The 26058-nt window shown below is 39.3% G+C and overlaps 1 protein-coding gene across 1 annotated transcript; it reads left to right on the top strand.

Annotated features, from left to right (window-relative positions):
* The first annotated feature begins 864 nt into the window (after nt 1-864).
* On the top strand, nt 865-1417 carry LOC125367696 (PEST proteolytic signal-containing nuclear protein-like). The gene has a single exon (XM_048368397.1). The coding sequence runs from the start codon at nt 874-876 to the stop codon at nt 1414-1416; it is 543 nt and encodes a 180-aa protein (XP_048224354.1). The 5' UTR covers nt 865-873; the 3' UTR covers nt 1417.
* The last annotated feature ends 24641 nt before the right edge of the window (nt 1418-26058 follow it).

Raw genomic sequence — 26058 nt, 5'->3', positions numbered from 1 at the left:
TGAAAGAACCATGTTGCACCATCTTGGAACATGAAGGATTCCTTTCTCTCGCTTTTTTCCTAATGACAATTTCATGTGGAGATGTCCTGGTGCATAAAACTCCCCGCTTGCTTGTGTGGTGTATTGATGGAGGCAGACCACAAAGCAATGTTTACGAAGTGCTTAGAACTGCTTGCAGATGGGCAAGGAATCTGGCTCCCGGACATAGGCAATAAGCACCAGCAGCACAAGAGCATCGCCTGGGTACACTCCGAAAGTACTGATATCCATTTCCACCCCAGATACTGAGATTTATCTAGGGCAGGCTTGGTTAGTAGCCTTGTTTAGAGCCTTTTGTCACACCCACCTCCAAATGCCCATATGATTCTAATGCATAGCCATGGTTAGTAATGAATACTCTCCACAAAACCTATCTTACCTTGATTTTCAGGCCAAAATGCAGTGACACATGAAGTAATGGTGGACTAGATGAAGTGATTGCTAAAGACACGAGGTGGGGAGCCTTTTGGACAAGATGATTGGTTTTGCTAATAAGACAAGTTTAGGTACCCAGAATCTATAACCATTTCTGCTGTTCCTTGAAGGAAATGATGCCTACGTGTTATGAGATAGCTGTTTAGGTCCCCAGATTCACTTGTTGAAATCCTAATGCCCAACGTGATTGTATTGGGATGGCCTTGGTGAGTATCTCCTCTCTCTCTCACTCTCTCTCTCTCTCTCTCTCTCTCTCAGAAGTCAGAAGTCTGAAGACTGAAAGAGGACCTTCTTGCCTTTCCAACCTCCAAAACTGTGAGAAATAAAACTTTATTGTTAGAGAGGCCGCGGCGGGGAAGGCGGGAGAGGAGAAGCCTGAGGAGCCTCCGGAGTTAATGCATGGGAACCTCTTCTACTGCCACACAATCTCAGTTCCTGCTATATACTCTAACAGTGGAAGAGACTGTTCGGTCAGTAGGTGACAACTGCAGAGGTATCTTCCTTATAACGATGTTTTTTGAGGTTGCTGCTCCCATCAATCTGCTCAGTAAAAATAGCTCATCTTGTAATGGAGGGGAAAGTTCCAGTCGTAGCGCTGAGAAGAGATCAGCTGAAGAAGAAGCTGCAGACCTCCCAACAAAACCTACAAAGATCTCCAAGTTTCGATTTGCTGTAGGTAGTCAGACAACAAAGAAACCATCAGCCATATCCATCAAACCTGGATCAACTAAGCCCAAGGAAACTGTTCCAACTCTTGCTCCAAAAACCCTTTCAGTAGCAGCAGCTTTTAATGAAGATGAAGATAGTGAGCCAGAGGAAAGGCCTCCAGAAGCAAAGATGAGGATGAAGAATATTGGAAGGGATACACCAATATCGGCTGGACCAAACTACTTCAATAAAGGAAAGCATGGGTTTTCTGATAACCAGAAGCTATGGGAATGAAATATAAAATTTCATCTGGGAAATGTCCATGACCAAGACAATTAAATGATGTATTTTGAAATTGGGGCACAGAGTGGGTGTAAAGTTAAAAGGAACAGTTTCCTTTTAGGTATAAGAGTATCTTTGGGCCACTTTTTTCTTTTCTTTCATTTTTTTTAAGATTGAGTGGTAAACTAATAAATGAGAGTTTGAAATTAGGAAAAACAAACAAAACTTTATTGTTAAAGCCACCCTATGCATAATTATTTGTTGCAGCAGCACAGCTGACTCAGACATAGCATTTAACTACTGATTTCCCCACAAGGCCATCTTCCCAAACAGAGCTGCCACTGCACAGCAACTGACTGGATAGGTAGACAGCAAACAAAATCGGTCTTGCACTCTCCTGGCTAGATGCTGATGGAGTTTGAAGTTTGGTACTTGTAATCCCAGTGTTGGGAGCTAAATCAAGCCAGACCTTGGGAACGATTGCTTATTCAGACAGTTCCACACTTACTTCATTGATTTCAGATCCAGGGCAGAATGCTGGAACTGACATATAAATAGGTGTTCATCTGGAACACCTACCGTATTTGGTGGCAAGAGTGACAGAAAATGTCCTATTCATAGAAATATAGGATTTGGCCTTCAACTTACTGAAACTTTGAGGAAACAGTGACCTTTCTTCCATTTTTCACATCTTCTGAGGACCAGTGGTCACAGCCTAGCAGTCACTTCCACTCTCTGCCCTTTAACCAGGGCCTACATTTCCCGTAGTGTAGTCAGGTCTTGGGCCCAGTCAGATTAGTGCCCAGCGCTCCATCGCTCACTTCCAAACATACTCCCTTACTTCCATGCCTTCCACTTGGCTTCCACTTGCTAATACTATGGGTAAATTAGTAGAATGAGGGATAGACAAAATCTGTTACTGAGTAAAATCCACTTTATGTTCTCTAAAAGGAAACAATTTATGCCTACACTACAGTTCTTTTTCCCTATTTTTTTTTCTGATGACAGAAATGATGCTTGCCAGGAAATATCTGTGTTTTCATATGCCTTATGGCATCACGATGAAAATAGAAATGAGGATAGCCCCAGGTCCCTGTACCATATTGTATTTTTACTTCAACTACATGTGCTGTTGGGGATAAGGAGAAACGCTATTTAAATCATGGGAATTTTAGACAAACCTTGTAGTGTAAATATCTCTTGATTGTCTTCTAACCGCTGAAATGAATTACTTGGAACAAATCACTTTGCTATGATAGATTTTTTTTAACCAGGTCATGTGGAAGAGATTTATTTTCAAATTGAGGACATAGACAACCTTTAGAATTGTTCAGTGTAATTCAGAAAATTGATGCATTTTTAAGCGCGTGTAGTCAATATAATACATATTTATTAAATTTACATAGTCAATTTTCTCTCCATATGTATGTATATATCAATTATCAGCATACTTTAAATGCTTTATATGTCTCACCCACAAGCTGTCACTTCACCCCAGTTGCCTTCATTGATGAACCTGCTTTTAAAGGAAAATAATCTCAACTTAAATTTTTGGAGGTAATAGAGAAAGTCATTCTTCATTCCTTAAATACTTGCATACTTTTTATGAAATGGATATAATACTTCAGATGAAAAATGCTGATACTATTACCAGCTGCCATCTGATCCGGGTCTTGAAGGGTCCATGGGAGCTATCCCACTAGGAAGAAACAGCATACTGGATGGGGAAAATAACAGTTTTTAAATTCTTTAAATTATCTTTACATAGTTGTACAAAGGAGGTTCCATTGAACAAAGCAGTTTATGAAAGCAATGCAGCTTGATCAGTTTCACACCCTTCTACATTCTCACCACCTCCACTCCTGTGACTCACTCCTTCCCTTACATCTCTTAATTTTGTGCTACAGACAATGGCTTGTGAAAAGCTCTGGAAAGTTCCAGGAGTGAAGAAATATTTGGAATAACTAGGAAGTAGAAATACAAGGTGACTTATAATTTAGGAGGGACCAGAGTGCAGTGGCTGACAGACAAGTTTTAGCCCGGGATCATATCATTGCTCCTTCCTTAACTAGTCACTTATATCTGTGAACCTTATTTTCTCATCCATCATATGGGATGAGAAGCCCTCACAGCTGCTAGGAATAGGTCCTGATCCAAGGTGATGGCTGAAGGCCCTGGGTCTTGGTCCTGAGGGATGTTGAGAGCCAACACTAAAATGGTGCCAGTGGAAACCAATTTCTGGAAATGTTTGTCAAGCACATTTGACATACATGGCAAGGGGTTGCATTTGATTGAGTGAGAAAAAGAACAGGAAGTATTTCGGTCAGTTTTCTGTAACTATACCAAGTATCTGAGAAAAATAAACTCAGCAAAAGTTTATTGTGACTCATTTTTGGAAGTTTCAGCTCATGAATGGTGGACCTATTGCTTTTAGGCCTGTGATGAGGCAGCATATCATGGCAAGAAGATGGAAAGAATATGTGTGTGACTCTCATATCCTGACTCATAGCCAGAACGTGAGAAACACATGTATAGAGAGATAGACAGACAGACAGACAGGAATGATCTACAAAGAGGCCATGGTCCCACAATCCTCTTGAAAGGTACACATCTAAACCTCGCACTGGGCCCCACCTCTTACATTTTCCATCACCTCCTAATAGCACCAAGCTGAGGACTAAGCTTTTAATACATAAGCCTTTAGGGGAACCTTTCAGATTCAAACTCTAGCAAGAAAGAAGAGGTTCAGATCTAACGAGTAACTATAGGTGGCAAAGCAAATAATAAGGTTAGAAAAAATAATGCAGAGGTTTATTTGGGATGGATAGTTAGGATTCCCACATGAGAATCAGGCAAGTCTCTGTGAAGAAGCCAGTGTTAAGAGAATAAAGCGTTGAAAATAACACACCCAATACATTTGAGAGCTGTCAGCACAGAGATGGTAGAGTAAGTCACAAAAGAACCTTGAAGTGAGAATATGTGCAACTAAGTTTCTTTACCTTGATGATGTTGACATATTCAGGTGGATAATTCTTTGGGGGGAATGCCCTGATCACTTTAAGATCATTAGTAGTACCTTTGGCCTCTATGTAGAAAGGATATCAATGACAACTTCTCCCTTACTTGGAACAACTGAGATGGTCTCTAAACATTACCAAGCTACCTGGGGGCAAAAATAACTTGAGGTTCATAGAGAAGGAAATGTGGGAAAATTGTACACATTCTTAGCTTCTGTTTCTGAATGTATTTGTTGCAAATAATTAGAGCTAAATTGCAGGCAATGTGGTGAAAGGCCTTTTGAAGAAGTCAAGAGCCATGAAAATGATATTCATCTTTATGAACCAAATTTGCGCCAGGCGTGTTAGTGTACATCTGTGATTCCAGCTCCGTGGGAGTCAGAGGTAGGAGGATCTCATCCATGGGCTGGTTTGGACAAAAGTATGAGACTACATATGATCTCATACCATAAACAAAACACACTAAAGCAAAAGGGGCTGAAGGAATAACTCAAATGATAAGGCAGTTGTCTAGCAAATGTGATGCCCTGAATTCAGTTCCCAGTATTGCCAAAAAAAAAAAAAATCTATGTGAAACTAGACAAATGGTATGAATTGGAAATGCTTTTTTTCATTATAGGCAGGCTTTTGGTTATCATAAAGTTTTTCATCCAGGTTGGGCATGATGGCTCACAACTATGATCTCAGCTATTTGAAAGGTAGAGGTAGGAAGACTTCAGTCCTCTGACCAGTCTGAGCAAAAGCTCAAGATCCTATTTGAAAAACAAACTAAAGCAAAAAGAGTTAGAATAGCTCAAGTAGGAGAGTCCCACAGTGCCCTAAGTTCTAACCTAAGTACCAATTTAAAAAATTGTCTATCTTTCCAACATTATAGCCCTCATATCACAGCAGACTCTCAATTTCAGATATGGAAGCAAAATGTTAAAATCCCAAGATGTTTTTATACATAGAACCTGCGGAGTGTTTTGCTGGATGAAGTATTTCAAGTCCCACTTGTCTTGGCTTCTCTGGGGTTCTCCCTCACCCCCCCCCCCCCCCGCTTCCTCTGACTTCCAAAGTGAGATGATGATGACATACTCATGATTAGTGACAAATCTTGATTGTCACCGTCACTGAGCACAAGTCACGGGGCAAGCATCCTGGTGACACTTGGAAACATTAAAAAGAAAAATATAAACAGATCTGATCCAATCCCTGCAAATATATAATTCTTTTTCATACTCTTTTGCACTCACTTAGCTCTTTACCACAAGCAATACCTCAAAGAGGATGCCTGAATACCAGATGGCATTATGTGTATATATATATATATACACGCATATATGTATATACATATGCGTGTATATATGTATATATACATATGTAAAAACATGTAGATATATACATATATGTACATATGTGTGTATATATATGTATGAAGACAATATAATCTTTATCTAGAAACGATTCTCCACAGCCTTGATCTTGGGAATTGATCCATTAGTGCAAATGCACTGCTGATTTTGTGTCTGTTCATCTCCATGGCTAATGTGGCTGTGGCTGTTGTTAGCTGTCCACACCCCTACATACACTCCCACTCCCACTCCCTTTTCTCTCCAACCAAATAATCTTAAAAAGCCAGAGAGTTAGAGCCTGGAACTAAGAGTTACTGCTCACTGAGGCAACAAGATTCATTCTCCTACTAAGGTTGAGGGTGACTGGCTATGGGCATGGCAACCTTGGCTGTCCTGCGAAGTCCACCTCTAATACCACCAGTCTCCTAGTGGAAAATTCCTGGGCACCAAATAGCAGACAGACAAGCAATCAGACAGACATGCTCCCTTGGGCATAAGGACCTTGGTATTCAGCCAACTGCTGTCATGAAAAGTAGAGGCTTTTATGTTCATTTTTGTTAAATTCACATTTCGGGCGGCTCATTATTATGTTGGTGATTATTTTTTCTCCAAGGTTGGGCCTCCACCCTCATATCTTTGGTGGAGTGTGTTAATAATTTGCTGTAGGGAGATGAAAGGCTCTTTGATACAAGTAGAATAAACCCATGGAACACTGCTCAAAGGTCTCCTTTTTACAATAGGAGCCAGTACAGGGACTAAGAATGGAAAGGCCAGACAAGTCTCTTTGCTGAGTCACTTTGTACCAGTGTTCCTCCTTTGACTCTTCCCTTACTCTCCAGCTGAGGACATCTATGAATCCCCAGTTTGACAGGCAACAGAGGCCATCATTAGCTCTTACGGTAATCCTTCCAAAATGAGATTACTTTGCATGGAATGAAGATCTTTCTTGATAACAAATTAAAATTTGCTTCATGGCACTCATAAAATATTACAGTAGAAGGACATTATTTAATCCATTTTTAGATAAGGATTTAGGAGCTCAGGGAGGTTATGTAATGTTTCTAAAGTCAAATAAGTCTTCCCAATCACAGCATGGCCTAGCCTCAAACCCTGCGCTGTGATATTCTCCTGGTCTCTAAGGATGAGGAGGAATAGAATTGTTAAGTCAAAGAAATCCCTTTTCAGGATTTCTTTTTTTTTTTAAGTTTTTATTATAAAACTGATGTACAGAGAGGTTACAGTTTCACACGTTAGGCATTGGATACATTTCTTGTACTGTTTGTTACCTTGACCCTCATACCCGTCTCCCCCATCCCCCTGTCCCCCCCTGAGGTGTTCAGTTCACTTACACCACTTACACCAAAGCAAGTATTGCTTTTGTTGTTGTTTCTCGTATTTTACCCTTTGTCTCTCAATTTTGGTATTCCCTTTGAATTTCCTAATTCTAATACCAGTACACACTGCTTCCCATACACCCTTTTCAGGATTTCTATAACTCTTTCTTTGTGAACTTTGGTGTATTTCTTTCCTACTTTGGAGTATTTTTTCGTTCCAAACTCCAAATGCCTTCCTAGGAGCACTGGGCCCTGTAGAATTTCATACAGTGTTGACTTCAGAGCTCTGACATGCTAGGTGGGTCTCAGCCCATGGTCCTTGAAACCATCCATCCATCCTAGCATCTCAATGTCCTGCCCCTAAGACCTCTCTGCAGACAATGAGTGAATGCGTCCCTCTCTCAGACTCCTTGCAGTCCATAGAAATCTAGTGAACAATCCCAAAGCTAGCCTAGGAAAGATATAACAATGACAATAGACTGCATTTTGGTCTTTTGTTATTCAAAGCTTTTCATGTTTGATTTACATATTTACTCATTAGTAAATCTTATTAATTTGAAATTATTGGCTTGTGACTCATTCATGATCTGGTAGAAGAATTCCAGTTAGAGTATCCAAAGACCAATGGTCAAGAAATACCATATCAAGACCTGACCTTGTGACCTGATTCCACTTCCCTGTACCACCTTCCCAATGTAGAACATGGGAATAAATACTGCTCTTACCAGTTTCTCAGGATGATGTGAACATAATCAAATGGCAGAGACTGAAATATTTTAAGTAATTGAGTTCAAAAGAAGTGGCCATATTTATGATGAATTTTTATTTATTGATTAATTGATTTTTGCCAGTGTTAGGGCTTGAACTCAGGGTCCCGGCACTGTCCTAGAGCTTCTTTTGCTCAAGGCTAGTGCTCTACTACTTGAGCCACAGCATCTCTTCCAGCTTTTTCTGATTAGTTTATTGGAGATAAGAGTCTCATGGACTTTCCTGCCTGGGCTGGCTTTGAACCATGATTCTCAGATTTCAACCTCCTGAGTAGCTAGGATTACAGATGTGAACCATCAGCACCTGGTAATAAATGTATTTTTTAATCTAACAGTTTTACAGATTTCTATTTCTATTCCTGTTTACAATAGCTATTTCATAATATTCTTGTACTTAATCATACTTTAATTTTCCTTTCACCCAATGTGAATTCGTGTACTTTTCTACATTATTGTGATAAATTTCCTATTTAGACTTTGCAAGGTTCTTCCTCCACCCCACCCTTTGAGGCACCTACATATCTACTCTCAGCCCTGGGATCCAAAGATTGTTCCATTATTTAGTTTCTCAAACTTGAAACATGACAGTAATGTTCTTTTTCATCCAAATTCCATAGCTTTGATCTTCATTATCTTAACATTCAAAAATACATAGATCATTTCCCCCCCTATTATCAAATTTCTAAAATGTGTTTTGGCACCTTAAGAGACTGAGTTTATTTCTTCAGTTCCTCTGTCAGATTCTTCCCTGGTAGCAATTCATCTATCCTGGGACCACATTCCTGAGAGACTTGTCTCCTCTTCTTCCTCTCCTCCTTTATGACCCTGCTTCCACCATGTACACACAGTATTTTCTAGAACACATACTCCAAGGATTATGTGAGCAGAATCCTGCTGCATAACCAATTTTCTATTTCCTTCAACTCAAGAAGATTCTTTCTAGAATCAATTCCTTGACCATCCATGTTCAACAAAATATTACTAGGATTGGAGTCTACTCTCACGATGTGTCCTTTGTAAACTTTCCTCAGCAGTTTACTCTCATGGAGAGATAACCCACGCAGGTTCTTCCAAGTGGCCACCAGTGAGTATATACTTAGCCAAATCACAAAAGGATACTCCAAGGGAACATGGGTGCCTTCTCTGAGCCCAACTGCAGGGTTTCTCTTCAGGGTACTGGAAAAAACGTTTGTGTGTGTGTGTGTGTGTGTGTGTGTGTGTGTGTGTGTGTGTGTGTACCACCTATTCGTCCCTTTCAAGTTACTAAGCAAAGTAACTCCAGGTTTCTAAGTTCACTAGTAAACGTGGAGCTCCACGCTGGCTTGAGATTAGTCTGTAATCATCAATAGAAACAGAAATCACGGCAACCTCCAAGGAAACAGTGTGAATGCATTTTTGCTTTAAGGACACAATCACTCTGTAAAACATTAAGGAAGTTTAGCAAATGGGATTGACCATGGTTTATATATGTCTTGTCACTTATCCAAGCACTCTCTTTCATTTTCCCATGACCTGATATAATATGGGAATACAAATATGATAATTCTAATCATAATTACTTTAATTATAGTTCTTTTGTATTTATAGCTTGGTTTTTTGCCCAGAGGCAAAAAACACACAAAGCCAAGATCCCAACCACTTTGTTATCAGCCTACTGACTTCTGGAATATGATAACAAATGCCTGTCACTTTAGAGAGTGCCTGGTAGCCGGATTTCTTTTTCATTTGTGGCATTGCAGGAGTTAAGCAATTGGTCTGTGACCAGAGAGGAAGTAAACTGGCAGATTTCAGCCTGTGTCACAATAGGTTTTGTCTGTGGCGTTATCCCCAGACGTCATCCCGAGTTAGGCACTTGATAAATACTGTTACTATTCACTATTAATTGATAACTGGCTGGGACTTTCCACTACAAGGAAATAGCAGCACAATAAGCATTTCTTCTGAGTCTAATCACATTGGGACAGCCAAAAGCCTCCGTCTGTTCAACATACATTGATTAAATGTGCAGGGACATACAGGAGAGGAAACTAAAATAGGTCTATGCAATAAGGCACTGAAACAAAGCTATCCATACCATAAATAGTAGTTCTGGAGAGTTTGCCACTAAATACCAAAACCAGGAGCCCACTTGCTGGTTTCCAAGAAAAAATGAAAGGAAGCCAAAGAGTTCTGTATGTATGTATGCATAGAAGAATAAGTTATCTGGGATGTAAAGAATTCAGTCAGGCTGTGATGGCTCATGCCTGTAATCTTAACTCCACTCAGGAGGCTGAGATCTGAGGACTGTGGTTCGAAGCCAGTTGAGGCAGAAAAGTTCATGAGACTTCCAACTCAAATTAGCAAAACTCTAGAAGTGGAGATGTGGCTCACTTCTTGTGAATGCTAGCAGTGAGCAGGAAAACAAAACAAACTACAACTAAACCAAGCTCCCTAAGCTTAAGCCTTAGTATCAGCACATGCACACAAAAAATATTCAGACCTACATAGTGAGGTGGGGAGTCCAAGGGCAAGCTCCAGGAAATGCAACTGTACATAGTTGGTCTTTAAAAGGTTAAAACAAAAGTGGATCATTTGGGTTAAGAAAGAAAAATTAAGATACAAAATTTCAGTGATTCACCTGTCCAGCCAGGCTGGTAGACTGGTTTAAGGGAAAGTGGAGAATTGGTGTCTTTCTGGAATCCTAAATGGGATTAGGAACCAGAGCCCTCTCTGCCTTCCACAAAGTTCCCAGGCACAAAATGCATTTCCTCTCTCTCTCTCTCTCTCTCTCTCTCTCTCTCTCTCTCTCTCTCTCTCTCTCACACACACACACACACACACACACACACACACTTAACTGCCTGATGTTTTTCTATCTGTGAGAAAGCCCAGTAGAATCTCCAGTCTGGGCTTTTGGAAAAAGAAAATTCTTTTTTCCCTAAAAATTTCATCTCAATACAAAAACCTTATAAAAAGATGCTATTTTCCACACCAAAAGCTGAATGTTTTCTGGGTGTTTACAACTGGAAAATTCTTTTTTGTCCAACCTACCATCTTCCTACTTCCATGTCCAATTGCACACATATATGTATGTACACACCCCTTGAGCAAACCTATAGCCAAAGGGAGGAGGTAATGAACTCTTAGAGGGAAAAAAATAGCACATTCATATTTTCCAAGGTTTTAAATGACACATGAAAAAATGTCAATCTAGACTAACTAACCCAGCCCTGATAAGATTTCTGAGATTCTGTGAAAACTTGACCTCCATAGTTATTCAAAATTTTAAGTGTTTGTTTTCTATAACAAGAAGGTAACTTAGGAAATGAGGCAACCCATTTGGAAAGAATGTGTACTTAGGCAGACTCATCCCTTTCCCTTCCAGATCTAACATTTACCTTGATGCCCTTTGTATTCTAAAATGCCTTCGGCATTACAAGTACAACCAGTATCAAGACCTATTTTTAGAAAGAACACCCCACCTTATAGTCCAAGACTCCTTTTACTGCACTTTACTCTTGCCTGTTACATTTAGTATGTGTATGGGCTAGAATAAACACCCGATTCACTGCTTGTTATCAGATAACAAGCCATGGAAAATCTGAATAATTCATTAATAGTTCTCTGAATTCATGGGCCTACCATACTAAGTAATCCAATCTTAGCCAGACTCTATAGGTTGAATTATGTCCTCCCAAAAGTCATGTCAAGGTTCTGATAAGCCTGTGTGTGGAGATGGAACTTTTAAGAAGGTAATTAAAGTTAAAGGAGTCAAAAGGGTGTGATCCTAATCTATTAACATTGGCAAGACAGTTATCTTACTCTGCCGATACACTCTGAGGGAAAGGCTGGTGAAGATGCAATAAAAGGGCTTGCGAGAGCACTTAACAGGTGTGAGGCACTTAGATCAAATGCTACCCTTGGCTGTCACTTTCTTCTTAAACCATCCAGTCTCCAGCACTAAAAGAAAACTAAATTTCAACTGCTTAAGAAATTTTAGCAATCCAGTACATCAACCAATTTAAATAGCAACATTATTGGATAAGAAGGCTCAGCAGCATCTTCAAAATGGTCTTGAACATTTAAGTAAAAATGTGTGTGCACGCACAAACATGCCTGTGCACACATACATATATCTCTGAGGGTAAATTTGCACTGATGTTTTCTCCTAGATTTGTGAGTGTGTTCTCTGACAGTAACTTTTGATTGACTTCCACATATTTACTTAAGTCGACCAAAAGAACCATTTCTACACTAGAACAAGTGTTAGCCTACAATCAGTTGTTGCTCTCAACTCCTTCACAAGTAATCACCATGACTTAGAATAGCTCAGACTAAAGCAATAAGAAATATGATGAATTCCTTTTACATAGACTGTTAAGGGTACAATCATTATTCATTTGAAAAAGAATCTCACCATTGGGACAGTGGGGAAGGACTCTCCTTTGTTTGTAGTGGAAAAAATAAGGAGATATATATTTCCTATGAGCTAATCTCAGCTGCTGTACAAGCCACCCACCAGCCAGAGGAGATAACTGTGCTTCTAATACCACAACTATGGACACAGTCCTTGAATTCTCTGTGCCTCAAGTTTCACATCTGTACACTGGGGACAATAATAGGACTCGTGTTTAGGATTGTCAGGATGGCTAAATGAGATAACACAAATGAATTCCATGGACCAATCAATGTCCGATACAGAAGCTCAATCAATGAGAGATGTTGTTAACCTTATTACTTTCATTGTGATTGCTATTTTGTGCATATGGAAGCTAAGTCTCAGAGCACTCACACATCTTGGGTAAAGTCATACAACAAATAATTCACAGAGCTAAATCAAGATTTGGATTCAGATCTGACTGAAGTCTCTGTTTTCCATCACCCACCCCTTCTCCTTTCTCCTAGCCATCTAGATATGCCTTCCATGCTTCTACATGACCTGGTGAGTGTTCAATTGAAAAGAAGTCCTAATTTGTTCAAAGGAAGTTTTTCCTCTCTAGAAAAGTGTTGGGCATTTTGTCTTTTCTTTTATTAGCAGCTTGGCTCACTGCCTTGGGGCAGAATCACTGTCTTAAACTTTCTTTGTCTTGCCCAAAGCCTCCCTGTTCTCCTTTCACACTGATACCTGGAAGAAATGGCAACAAAATTAAAATGCTATGTATTGTGAGGACCATATGAGAGGGGATTTTTCTTTTTCATCAAATATTTGATAATAACATCCTAGAGAGGCTTTTTTGATGTTACTTTCCCATACTTTAGATAGATGAAAGTGGATGACTCATCAAAATGACCAAGGCAGGAAGCAGAATGAGTCACCACACCCATTGGATCTTCCCGCCTTGATCCTTCCTGGGATCAACATCTGTGGTAGGCTGGCTTGTCCTGTGCCACCTGCTGTCCTTGCTGGCTGAGGAAGAGGTTTATTCAGGAAACAGAGGCACCTTAGGAAATCAGAGTCAGGGCAGTGAGAAGCATTGCACCTTCAAGAGTTGCCCTGTCACTCCTCCAAAAGGCTTTCTCTGCTATTCATTTAGAGGAGGCTTCTACCCCACATTTCATCACTTTAACTCCTGGAAGGGCCCTTGCTCATCACTCGAGTGTGGAAACAACATTTCAAAGAGCTGCCAACAAAACCGGAAGTGGGGCAGTAGCTCAAAGTGGTAGAGTGCTAGTCTTGAGGAAAAAGAGTTTAGGGACAGATCCCAGGCCCTGAGTTCAAGCCCCACAACAGACAGAAGAAAAAGAAGGAGGAGGAGGAGGAGGAAGAGGAGGAGGCAGCTTACAACGAGCTGCCAACAATGTTACTCCCTGCCCATTCAAACAGGCTAGAACATTTAGATTTGTGCATCTTTACACCACATAAATCTCCATTCCCTGTAATATGTTTATTGCTCTGTTGGAATCTGTCCCCATGTTTCCGTCTGAGACCAAGCTGACCTCAGCTGAGCCCACACATCTGAACTCAGTTTTTGGGAGCTGGAAGAGGAGAATTGCTACATCCCTCAGTTCATTTTGCAGAGTCAGTGCCTTGTCATCCATGTCCTTCCAATAGGTCTTTCACTGAGTCTCTTTCTCTTTGTCTACTCTTGTTTTTCTCAGTGTGGACTTTGGTGTACAGAAACTGATCAATCTATAAGAGCCTTAGTTTCTTTGAATTGACAAAGAAATGATAACTCTCATTTCCCAGCATTGTTTTAGAACTTGGTAAGCCCATCAGAAGCATTCTGGTACTTCCATTAATCAGCTTCACTGCTAGACAAGAATGACAATTGGAAAAAGGAAGGGGCCCATTTGGAGGTGAAACTGAAGACAGTGGAGGATAATGGGGAGGATAAATGGATCAAAGTACATTGTATATGTGTATAAATATGTCATAACGAAGCCCATTATTTTGTACACTAAATATGTATTACATAAAAAGAGAAGAACAAAGTACTGTCGCTGCACAAGTAGTATAAGTTAAAGAGACATCTACACTGCATGGACTTCTGACCAGCCATCTTTCATATTTATGGTTGACCTAAAATACCATCACTTCTCAGCTGATACAAGCTGAGTAGAAATTGTAGCATTTCCTGCTCCCTCCTGCTTCAATGTTTTAGCTATCTCTCTACTCTTATAGCTTTTACACTCTCAAAACTCTTTATTCACATTCACTCTTGATAGTACTACAAATACACTGAGATATTTTAAACAGACCTATTTTAAATAATTTCCCTTTTTTTGGAAACACAAGTGATCTCTAAATCAGCAAGACATGTATGAAGAGCAAATCAGGAAAATATGACAGAATGCAATTTTGCAAGTTTATGGCCCTTCTGGTTTATTTCAGAGGTCAGAATTTTGTTCTCAAGAGTGAAGAAGCCCACTGAAACACAATTAAAAATTTTTAATACTAAATTTTAATAATTATAGACATTTTTCAGATGAATTAGTATGCTAACTATGTATGCATATATCTACAAAATGTAATTAGCTGAGCACAGTCACATGAGCCTGTCAGCCCAGCTATACAAGAGGCTAAGATCAGAAAGATCATAGTTTCAGGCCAGTGAGTCAAAGAGTACTTGCTAGGAAGTCTTCCTGCTACTGAAAAGAGTAACTTAATAATATACCCACATTGCTCTCATCGTTCCCCCCTCCTAATTCAAATAATCTCCTACTTCTTCAAGGACTATGAGCTTGTCCTTGGATGGTTGGTATTGTAGAAGAGACCTCCCTCCACACTTATCCAGTGTTAACTCAGAAATGGGCAGAATTAATGATCATCAAAACAGTGGCAAATATTTCTTGATGACTACCTACATTTTGTATATCATTCCAGTGGTTACTCAGCATCACCTTGCAAGGTAGGGGCTTACTAGGTAAACACCACTATTATCTTCATCTACTGGTGAGAAAACTAAGACACAGAGTGGTTAGATCACTTGCCTAAAGTTATCAGGCTAGCAAAGATGGAGCTAGAACTGAAGCCCAGGCCATTTTATCTTAACTGCTATACTGTACTGACAGGGGCAAGTAATGACTAGGAAAGTACTGTGTCATCTTCCACTTTAAGTTAGTTAAGTCAGAGCTTTAAGTCACACACGAAAAAGCTTTTACATGTCAAGGCTTCTTTCAGAGCCAACAGGCTCTGAGGGAAAGGGAGGTTTTGTAGAGATATGGTGGAATCATGAAAAGGTTTGGTTTGTAGCCCTACTTTGGGGCATGTACCCAAAAGATTACAAGCAAGAGCACACCAAAGCCACCAGCACAACTATGTTCATCACAGCACAATTTGTCATCACTAAAATATGGAGCCAACCCAGTTGCCCCTCAGTAGATGAATGGGTCAAGAAAATGTGGTACATATACACAGTGGAATTCTATGCCTCTATCAGAAAAAAATGACATTGCCCAGGTTGTAAGTGAGTGGAACTTGAAAAAAAAATCATACAAAGTGAAGTGAGCCAGACCCCAAAAAACATAGACTCTATGGTTTCCCTTATTGGGGAAAAATTAGTACAAATCTAGGATAATCCTAGCAGAATATCACAATAGCTTAATAGCTATGTCCATATGAACACATAAGATAATACTAAGTGAAATGAACTCCAAGTTTATGGAAACAGTGCTTTATCATTGTTGTTATTTTCAACATACCATGTGAAATTATGCCCTTTTTTCTTTTGTCTTTCCTTCCCGTAGTTTTACCACAGATGTTACTGTAACTGATTTTAGTACCCTGGATATTGTATATATGTGTATTGGAACTAGGGAAGGGAAAGGGAATATCAAAGTTGGGAGACAAAGAATAAAAAGACAAACCAATGCAACAGCAATACTTACAACACTATATGGCGTAAACCAACTACACAACTCATGGGGGGAGGGAAATAAGGAAGGGGTAGGTGAGGGAAAAATCAGGGAGGAGGTAACAAGTTGGATAGGAAATATACACCCTGCCCTAGTATGAAAGGGTAACCCCTCTGTACATCACTTTGACAACAAAAAATGAATAAAATTTGTTAAAAAGAAAAGGTTTTGTCAGTCTCTAGATTCGGCAAAATAACTTTAAAAAAAAAAAGGTCCTGAAGTTCTAATCCGTTTCAAAATATTGGGAATTCACCTAAGATGGCTCAGACCAGAGGAAAAGCGTAGGCCAAACAGAAATTGAACATTTGATAATTTTGGTACTACTAGATCAAACAGCTGGGCATTATAAGTTTGTCAATCATGAGTTATATGTCTTCCTTCCTTATTCTATTTTATTTTTTTCTGAAGCTATTTTATAAAAAGCTTTTTGCCAGCAAGAAATAATATAAAAAGAAAACCCATCAGTTTATAGACTTATTGTGAGGTCAGCAGACTTAACTGAATGGAGAACTATGGGCAGTATGGGAAGCAAAAGGAGTGAAGAAAATAAGGGGACTTAAGCTGGTCATAGTTGAGCCTTAGAGGGAAAGGAAAAGCAATGGTATCCGCATGGTTATAGTAAAGGAGGACAGAGGAGACAAATCCTGGCTGGGTAGATGATAGGGGCACTCAATCCAGGAACTGCTTCATGTACAAATGTTATCAGAAGCTGTGCCTGGGTGCCCATCTGTATAGAACTTGGAGGGCTCTAAGTATGACAAGTTCCCCTTTTCACCTTCCACTCAGCCTTTTATCAGAACTGAATTGTAGAAGCTGAATTCATTGTGAATTCATTAGAACTAAATTAGGAACAGTGGGATAAAGATCTTTCTCTGTATACATTTGTCCAGGAAATAGGTCTTCCAAGCAGATATTTTCTCAAGGTTTATGAAGAAGAAGAGCCAAGCCAGGTGTGGTGGTACAAGCCTGTAATTCCAACTATAAGAGAGGCAGAAGAAGGCAAAAGATCCAGGATACTGTGGGCAGTCCACAGACAGACCAAGCAACACAGAGACCCTGCCTGAAAAAAGTGCACTAAAATAGCAAGGGCTAGGTGTGTGGCTCAAGTGGTAGACCACTTGCCAAGAAAGTAGAAGGTCTTGAGTTCAAGCCCTAAGACAAGAGAGACCAACAGAGATACAGAGACAAAAACAGACAAAGATAGTGAAAGAGAGAAAGAGAAGGATATTCAAAGTAAAGAACATTCAACATTTAGAAAAAACACCAAGTGGGTATTAGGGCTATAAACAGGGAAATTTAACTTTAAAATTATGTGGCATTACTGTAAGGCTGTCCTGTTTCAAAATTATTAATTAGTCTATGGATTTTGCAATGTAAATTAAGAATCAACTTGTCATTTTCTGCACATAAAAATGATGGGTTTTGATTGATGTAACATTAATGGAGAGAACTTAGGGGTAAACTGACAAGGAACCATAGACATTAGGTGGACACAGAGCATGGTGTATTAAAAATAAAAATTAACTCACAGAAACAGGCAGTTGGTTCATTTCTCTCACATATCATGGGTGTTTACTGAGCCCTTATAGATCTGCTGGTATCTTCACCATATTGACCCTCTTAGTCTATAAACATGGATTCCTCCTCTTGACATAGGTCTTTTTTGACTCAGTAATACTTTGTTATTTTCAGTGAAATATATGCATACTTTTATGTTATTATAAATAGATTCAAATGTATCACTGAAGTTTCAGTGAAATCTATTTTTGGAAGAATAGGAATTCATAATTTATTCATTATTGTCAAGAATACAACTAATATTCTGGCTACTAAATGATGTGCAAAATAGAACTAGGATGAAATTTTTAAAACTCAAGTCTGGACCACTTAGTCTTAAAATCATAGTGATTTTTTTTTTGCTTCCAAACAAAGACTTGTTCAAAAAACATAAAATACAAAATTAAAGTTATAAAGGATCAGTTTTCCACAAGTCACACATAGGGATGGCAAAAATGCATGGACATTTTAAATGGATTACATAAACAAGCAAAAGATAGTTGCCAGCTAAATTATACTTTGTTTTGAACAATCTTAAGATGAGTTGGAGAGACATGTATATGCATCTGGGTGGCCATGAGATCAAGCCTTATATTAAAACATTGCCACAGGATTTCTCTAAGTTAAAAAGAAGGAAACAGTATCACATGCCTGCCACCACCATCAGGAGGCTGAGCCAAGAGGATCTCAGACTTGAGGACAGACTGGGCTCCATAGCAAGATCAGATATATTGTACTCATAAACTACTTTGTTAAATGGCAACTTCTTTCTTTGTATAACTACTTGAAGATAATTTTTTAAACAATTTTAAAGAACTGTGTGGGTCCCTCCACCATTAAAGAGTACTTAGAACTATGTCTACATAGGGCATTCCCTGATGAAGACCTGAATCTGGAGCCTAAGAGCTCTGGCCTCCAATTAGAAGAAGTTTTGAGAGCTTGGGCAGGTCACCTAGCCTCCTAATTCCCAGCTTAAAACAGTCATTGATACCTGCTTTATAAAGTTGTGTTGCACACTACAAGAGAGTGCATAAAATTCATCAGAAAGTACCTGTAACACATCAAATGTTCATCAAAAGTCTGTAGCATCCTTATGGTTATGAAGGCACAGTTGGTGATGATGAGGCTTATTATAAAACTTATACATATAGTGTGTTCTATTATCTCCTATAAAAGACCTTAATATAATAAAAAAAATCAAATATGATAAATCTCTTCAGAACGCATGGCTAGAAGTGAGAAAGCTCAGTGGGGTGGAAGCAAATAAATAATTCTTTCTCATTAGGCCTCAGCCTATTAAAGGAATGCCTGGAGCAGAAGCAATAGAAGCCGATTGGCCCTGAGACTATTTCTACTCAATCACTACAGGAAGAAACAGAATTCGTCTTAAAATACTCAGCTTCTGGGGTCTCAGAACACAAATACACTATTTTCTTGTTTCGTGTCAAGGCCCGGAATGAATATTCTAAAACATTTTTCCCTAAAATATAAAGCACAGTGGATGTTCCAGAGCTGGTATTACTCCAGTTAAGAGTGATTTGCCTATAGACAGGACCAGCAATAGGTTGCCTGTTAATATCTGGTGCCAAGTGCACATGGGTTAGAGGTTAAATCTGAAAATGTAAAGGGAAATAAAGCATTTCACGTAGTCATTGCTCCACAAGCAAAGCAGTAAGCAAGATCATGTGTTATGTAGATAAATTTAGCCCCCTTTAATATGAAAAATGACCTGCCTTGCAATGTAAACAATCCTTTTTACAATTATTTTTTAAAATGTATCCATTTATCTGTCATTATGTTTTATTACTGCTACCTTTTATAATAAACATATGGAGCACAATCATTTGTAAAAGAGTTGAGAAAGTAGCACTTAGGATAAACTGCTGATACAAACTCTGTGTGTGTGTGTGTGTGTGTGTGTGTGTGTATTTTCACATCTTTCTTTATCTATTCTTGCATATCCACCAATGCCATTCTCTTGCTTATTCCTTCTTCATGACTTCCAGAAATCTTTCTATTTTAAGTCAAATAGTGTATCAAGCACAGCACAAGATACATTCTACATAAATTTTCTTCAATTACATTGATGTCATTATGTGTCTAGGAGCCTAAGGAGATAACCTTTTGTCATCTAGTTAATCCATCTCATAAATACTCAGGCTCAGGTGAAGAAAAAAACTTCAACAAGAATGGAACAGAACTGAAGCTCCAGAAATGAAGCCACAGACCTATGGCTCCTTAATCTTTGATAAAGAAGCTTTAAAAAAAAATAGGATGGAAGAAAGACAGCCTCTTCAACAAACATTGCTGGCAAAACTGGTTCAACACCTGTAAAAAATGAAAACTAGATCCTTATATATCACCCTGCACCAAAATCAATTCCAAACGGATCAAAGATCTCAAAGTAAAATCAGTACCCTCAAAACACTACAAGAAGGAATAGGAGAAATGCTTGGGCTCCTTGGCACAGGATGAAACTTCCTTAATAAATGCCCAGAAATGCTACAAATCAAAGAAAGGTTGGACAAATGGGACTGCATCAAACTGCTTTGCTCTTTCAGAGCTTCTCCTGAGCCTCTCTCTAGCATGCACCCATAGAACATTTGCCATCCTTTATCTGCTCATTCCCCTCCCATGTCTGATTCTGCAGCCGTTCTTTCCCTCCAAATCTACTCATTGCCATTCCATAGGCAATTATACTGTAAAGTTGTTTCCTGGTGGATTGCAAAATGTTAGATTAACAGAGTATTAAGTGGATGATACTCCTCAAGGGGATGGGATGATGTCATTCTCAAAGTCTCACCTCAAAAATTCTTGGCTTTTTCTGTGTTTCTGCTTAGTTGATGGTCCCACAAATCAATCATCTTTCCTAATATTGATTTTCTGAAGGACTAAAGATAGCCAGTCCAACTAAGATAAGCTACTGAATGAACACCTCAACTACCATGTTTGGGGTTGGTCTGAAATTCACATTTTGAGTAACCTAGTATAGCTCACAAATAGCATAAAACAGACAGCTAGATAAATATCCAAGTGCCACACCATAGCATTTTGTGATTTCAGGGCTAAAGGAAGGATCAAATACAACTGGCATCCCAAGGACTGCCTGCTAAGTCTGTCATGCCCCAAATCTGCAGGATCTGCTGAAGCCAGATTCCAGGAAGAGGGCACTTTAACAGAGTCGTGAGCATGAATGCCCAAGGGAAAGACTCCTGAAAGAGAATTGTTTTAAATAGCTGCTTAATGATTGAGCACCATGAAATGCTTTCACTCAGCAGGGTGGAATTGTACTACCTAGAGATGTCAGTTAGAGATGGCATTCAGAGTTGACAGATAGTAATGAGGACTGGCTAAGGAAAAAAAAAATGACATTTTAGTGCTTGAGTAATTGCTAGACTTTCTGAGACATCTTCATTTTATATGTATACCTGTACTATGAAAAGGAAAAAAATGCAAAGAGGAAGGGATTTGTTAGAGAAGCCAGAAAGACAGGTTTCTAACTTGGGTGGGTGTCTGTTCCAAAGACGCTTACATTATTGTTTTTTACTTTGGAGGAAAACATATTTAGAGGAGAACTATACAACTTTACTTATGAATACTGAAAATTCATTCTTTGATTGCTAATATTTTCCACTTTTGTATATTCTAATAGGTTCCACAATCTAAAAACTAATAGTAATTATTTGCTTTTTTAATCTCACAATGATTTGAACTTTACTTATATTGTTACTTCCTCCTCTTCTACATAAGACACTGAAGGTCATTTGATTAACAAGCCAGATATGAACATTTTTGTGTGTCAGGCCTGAGGCTTGAATGTCTCTGAGCTTTTATGCTCAAGGCTAGCACTCTACAACTTGAACCACAGCTCCACTTCTGGCTTTGGGTTCATTAATTAGAGGTAAGAGTCTCATGGACTTTCCTGCCTAGACTGGCTTTGAACCTTGATCCTCAGGTCTCAGCATCCTGAGTAGCTTGGACGACAGGCATGAGCCACCGGCACCTGGCTCAGAATATGGACTTTTAACCTTTGTGTGCCTTGATGCTCTTAACATTCTTGGACTTTATGATTATACCATCAGTGTGTGGGTCCCAAATGACCTACAGGGCTGAGGAAGTATGAGTCAGTCATCCCATGAGAACGCAGAAGTCTGAAAGAAGCCTCTCTCTACCCCACTACAGAGCTTCTCCAGATGAAGTGAGAAGATACTATTGCTAACAGCTGCTCCAAGACCTTGACCAAGCCAAGTGAACGCTGGTGGCCTCTTTCCTTCCTAAAGTAAGAAGAGGCTGGGTAGTTTTCTTCCCTGGCTGTACACTACAATTACTTGAGGAACTTTTTTTTTTTTTTTTTTTTTTTTTTTTTGGCCAGTCCTGGGCCTTGGACTCAGGGCCTGAGCACTGTCCCTGGCTTCTTCCCTCTCAAGGCTAGCACTCTGCCACCTGAGCCACAGCGCCCCTTCTGGCCGTTTTCCATATATGTGGTGCTGGGGAATCGAACCGAGAGCTTCATGTGTAGGAGGCAAGCACTCTTGCCGCTAGGCCATATTCCCAGCCCTGAGGAACATTTTTAAATGCCGATGCCTAACTAAACCCTACCACACCTTTGGTCAGAATCTCAGAGTATGTAGGATTGGACTTACTGTAGAAAACAAAACACCTCTGTGCCTACCTCCTGAAGTTAACAACGGAATGGGAGAGGAAAATGGGATAGATAAACCATGATTGGCATACATATGGTGATATAAACAATCCATCTTCCTGTGGCTTCCTCATCTATGCATCCAGCCATCTGTTAAAATATATGAGAAAAATATTAGGTCTGTATTAAACATTCACAGTTGTTTTTACTTGTCATTATCCCCTAAACAGCATACAATGACAGTTATTTGTTAGTATTCACATTCTATGAGGTACTATGAGTAATCTACAGATGATTTAAAGTATGGAGAAGGATCTATATAGGTTATATGCAAAGATGAGAAATAACTACACACACATAATTACACATACACACATATTTATTGTGGTAAAGGCTATTAATAATAGGGAAGAACAGTATCATGAGAATTATGAAAGTAACAAGAGGAACATGGCTACTTGTTTTCACAAGTGTTTGTTTCCATGCCCCCCTCTCTCTCTATATATATATGTCTCTCTATATACATATATATATACACTTGTACATAGATTCATATGTGTGTATGTTCATATATACACATGAACAACTTTAATGAAGACCTTAAGCCAGCAGAGAGTAACAGAAAGAAGAGTGAAAACACATAGGAAGATGCATTGGTTGCCCTTGAGAGATCACATGCTCTGGCATGTGACAGATAATGCTAAAGATTTTAGATTTTGTATTAAGCATAATAGCAGTAGCAAGCAATTGAAGGGGGTAGTCAGGGAAGTTATATATTCAGACTTGTCTTTCCAAAAATCACTTATACTTAAGTGTTTGAAAGGATGTAAGTAGGCCACAAGGGAATAGACAAGAATATTTATAAAGGATTGTAAGAATATAAGTGAAGATTTTATTCCTCAATGATGCCAAATATTAGCAGAATTGTGGATATCTGTGGGAACTCAATAGAAGAACAAGAAAGTAGATGTTTCATAGCAGGTAAGTGACATAATTTATTAAAAATCAGGAAATTGCTTTATGCTGAATTTAGGAATGTGTCTTTTGATAAACGAATACTGTTCTCTTCATCCTGGGTTTATTCTGCTGCCCAGAATAGCAGAAAGTGCACAAGGTTCCTCCTCCTTATTCCTTTTCTCTCTGCCATTGTGTCTCCCCTTCCCTGTCATTGTTTATGTCTGTTTCAAGGCTCTGAGTGGCATTCAACCTCAGAGCTCCCATTTTCCACTCTTGCAAGGGCTCCCATTGTGCATTAGAACATGGTGGGAAATCACTCATTGTACAGGACTTGGTGAGGCTTTCTGTCAGCTGGTTAGGAGGCTGGTCCACTGGCCTCCGTCCATTTCCTAATGGATAGGTGTCAGCTTCACAAAACCATCCCTGGGATTGGCACTAATTGACACTTTTCACAGCCATCGTCACTGGAAGGCACAGAATTAAAAGGTCAGCAGGAAATGAACTCACATCTCACATCTCCAGGGGTGGTCCCTGGCTTCTGATCATGCAGAGAACGGGGGTGAATGGGAAACCCACTTTGCTGCCTTTCTACTCTTGGACCAGATATTTCTTTTAAGAAGGCAACTCCAATGCCAACCTCCACTTTAGACCACTGAAGTCATGACAAAACTCTGTCTAGCTAAACTTTCTTCCATGACCTTGTTTACCAATCACATCTCTCTCTGTCTCTCTCTGTCTCTCTCTGTCTCTCTCTGTCTCTCTCTGTCTCTCTCTGTCTCTCTCTGTCTCTCTCTCTCTCTCTCTCTCTCTCTCTCTCTCTCTCTCTCTCTCTGCTCCCAGACTACACCCTCAGACTTGACACCATCCAGGTAAGGAAGTGTGGACTTGTGCCAACTCTCCCCCGCAGGTGTTTCCTTGCCCAAGTCTTGACCCAAGCAATGAGTTACCTGTCACCAAAAGATAAATAAAAATAGCTCCAGGCCCAAACAACATTTCGGTATTGAAAGTACAGTACAGAAAGTATGTTTGGGATACAAAGTATGATATAGAAGGCACATCCAGTCACATGTATTTCCACTTGGGCTTTTGGTGAGAGACATAAGACAAGCATTTGCCTCATTTCAGAGATGAAGGGACAAAGAGTGATGACTTGTACAAAGCCCTACAATCATTTCATAGTGGATCTTGGTTCCAAACTAAACCATTAGGGAATACAAATGAAGTCATATATGCCAACACATTTCAAAAACTCAAAAGTACTCTCAATATACAATATTTGATCTTTATGTGAAAGGATTAAAGCCACAGAGTTAAATATATCATTTCTGAGATCCAGAAGGACAATTTTCACCCTAGGGGGATGAAGGTGAAGTCCGTTTGTCATTGCTTCCAGCTTTAGGGGATCTGTTGCCATTCCTCTGATGGCCATGCCACTTCACTGGCTGTTTCCAGGCAGTGCAGAATCTTCCTCATCTCTGTATGTTCCCCTCGTAGGTCTCCCACTATTCCTTTTTCTTAGAAGGATACTTACTTGGATCTATGACCTACTAGTCTAATCCAGGAAGACCTAATATCAAGCTTCTTAATTTAGTTATGAAGACCTTTTCTTCCAATAAAGTCACATTCATAGAGCTTAGTTTATGAGCCTACCATTTAAGTTGGCCACCATTCAGTACACTGAAGTATTTAAAGCTCTTACTGGCTGTAGAGTTGATAACAATGCTGCTGCAGAGGTGGAAGAACCCTGTCTGCAAATCCAGTCTACTCCTTTTCTTCTAGTCCTAGAGATCAAATTGAGACAGTACAGCCTACTAGTTAAGAAGACCAACTCTAGAGCTAGCCTACGTAAGGTTTACATTCTGTCACTTCACCATTTCCTCAACCAGGGTCTTAATTACCTCCTCTGTATCATAAAGATAACTAAACCCTGTCTCATAGAATACTGCAAAGATCAAACAATTTAGATATGTAGAAAGTGCTTAGAACAGCGTCTCCTCTACAAAAATATCAGCTATAAATATTTCTTGGCTGGCACTGTGACTAATGCTAAGTTCTTTTACTTCAACCTGTTTATCATTAAATAATGACCTATATAAATGGAGAAAGCACATTCTATTCTGGAAGAGCAGACCTGAGTTATTTATTGTCAGGTAGTTTTCTTAAAGCATCATTCTAAGTTGTATAAAGGCCACAGGAAAAATACACTTGAATCACTGTTTTCAATTGTCCTTTAGTTTTCCATTTGATACTGAGGGTTCTAAAGTCTTTTGTGCCCAATGACCATTTGGTTACTCTTAGAAGCACTTACAATAATTCTGAATATAGATAAACACTTAAAACCCTGCATAGAAAAACTTTAATAGAAGGCAGTAGGCATAGGAGAAAATGTTACCAAACAGGATAAGATATTGATTGAGTCACCTTGTAGAACTGCCACTCAAGGAGGTGACATCACATTAGGCTGGGTTAGGGTTGAGTACCACAATGTTTCTTTTTTGATTCTCATTTACATTCAATTCTATTTTCTTTGGAACTTTTCCAATTTCTCCTATTTTTCATCCCATCCAAAGGCATAAATGTCTATCTACTAGACTGAAAAACAATCTCTTTATCTCAGGTAAAGATTACAATACAAGAAGAAACATGACCCTCATACATGCTAACCTTGGAAATGAGAAGCCTATCGTAATGGATAGGGTCAAGAGCAAGATG

Source organism: Perognathus longimembris, chromosome 19 (assembly GCF_023159225.1).
Source record: "Perognathus longimembris pacificus isolate PPM17 chromosome 19, ASM2315922v1, whole genome shotgun sequence".
Taxonomy (NCBI): Eukaryota; Metazoa; Chordata; class Mammalia; order Rodentia; family Heteromyidae; genus Perognathus; species Perognathus longimembris.
The sequence above is the reverse complement of the archived record's forward strand: the minus strand, read 5'-3'. Positions and strand labels throughout refer to the sequence as shown.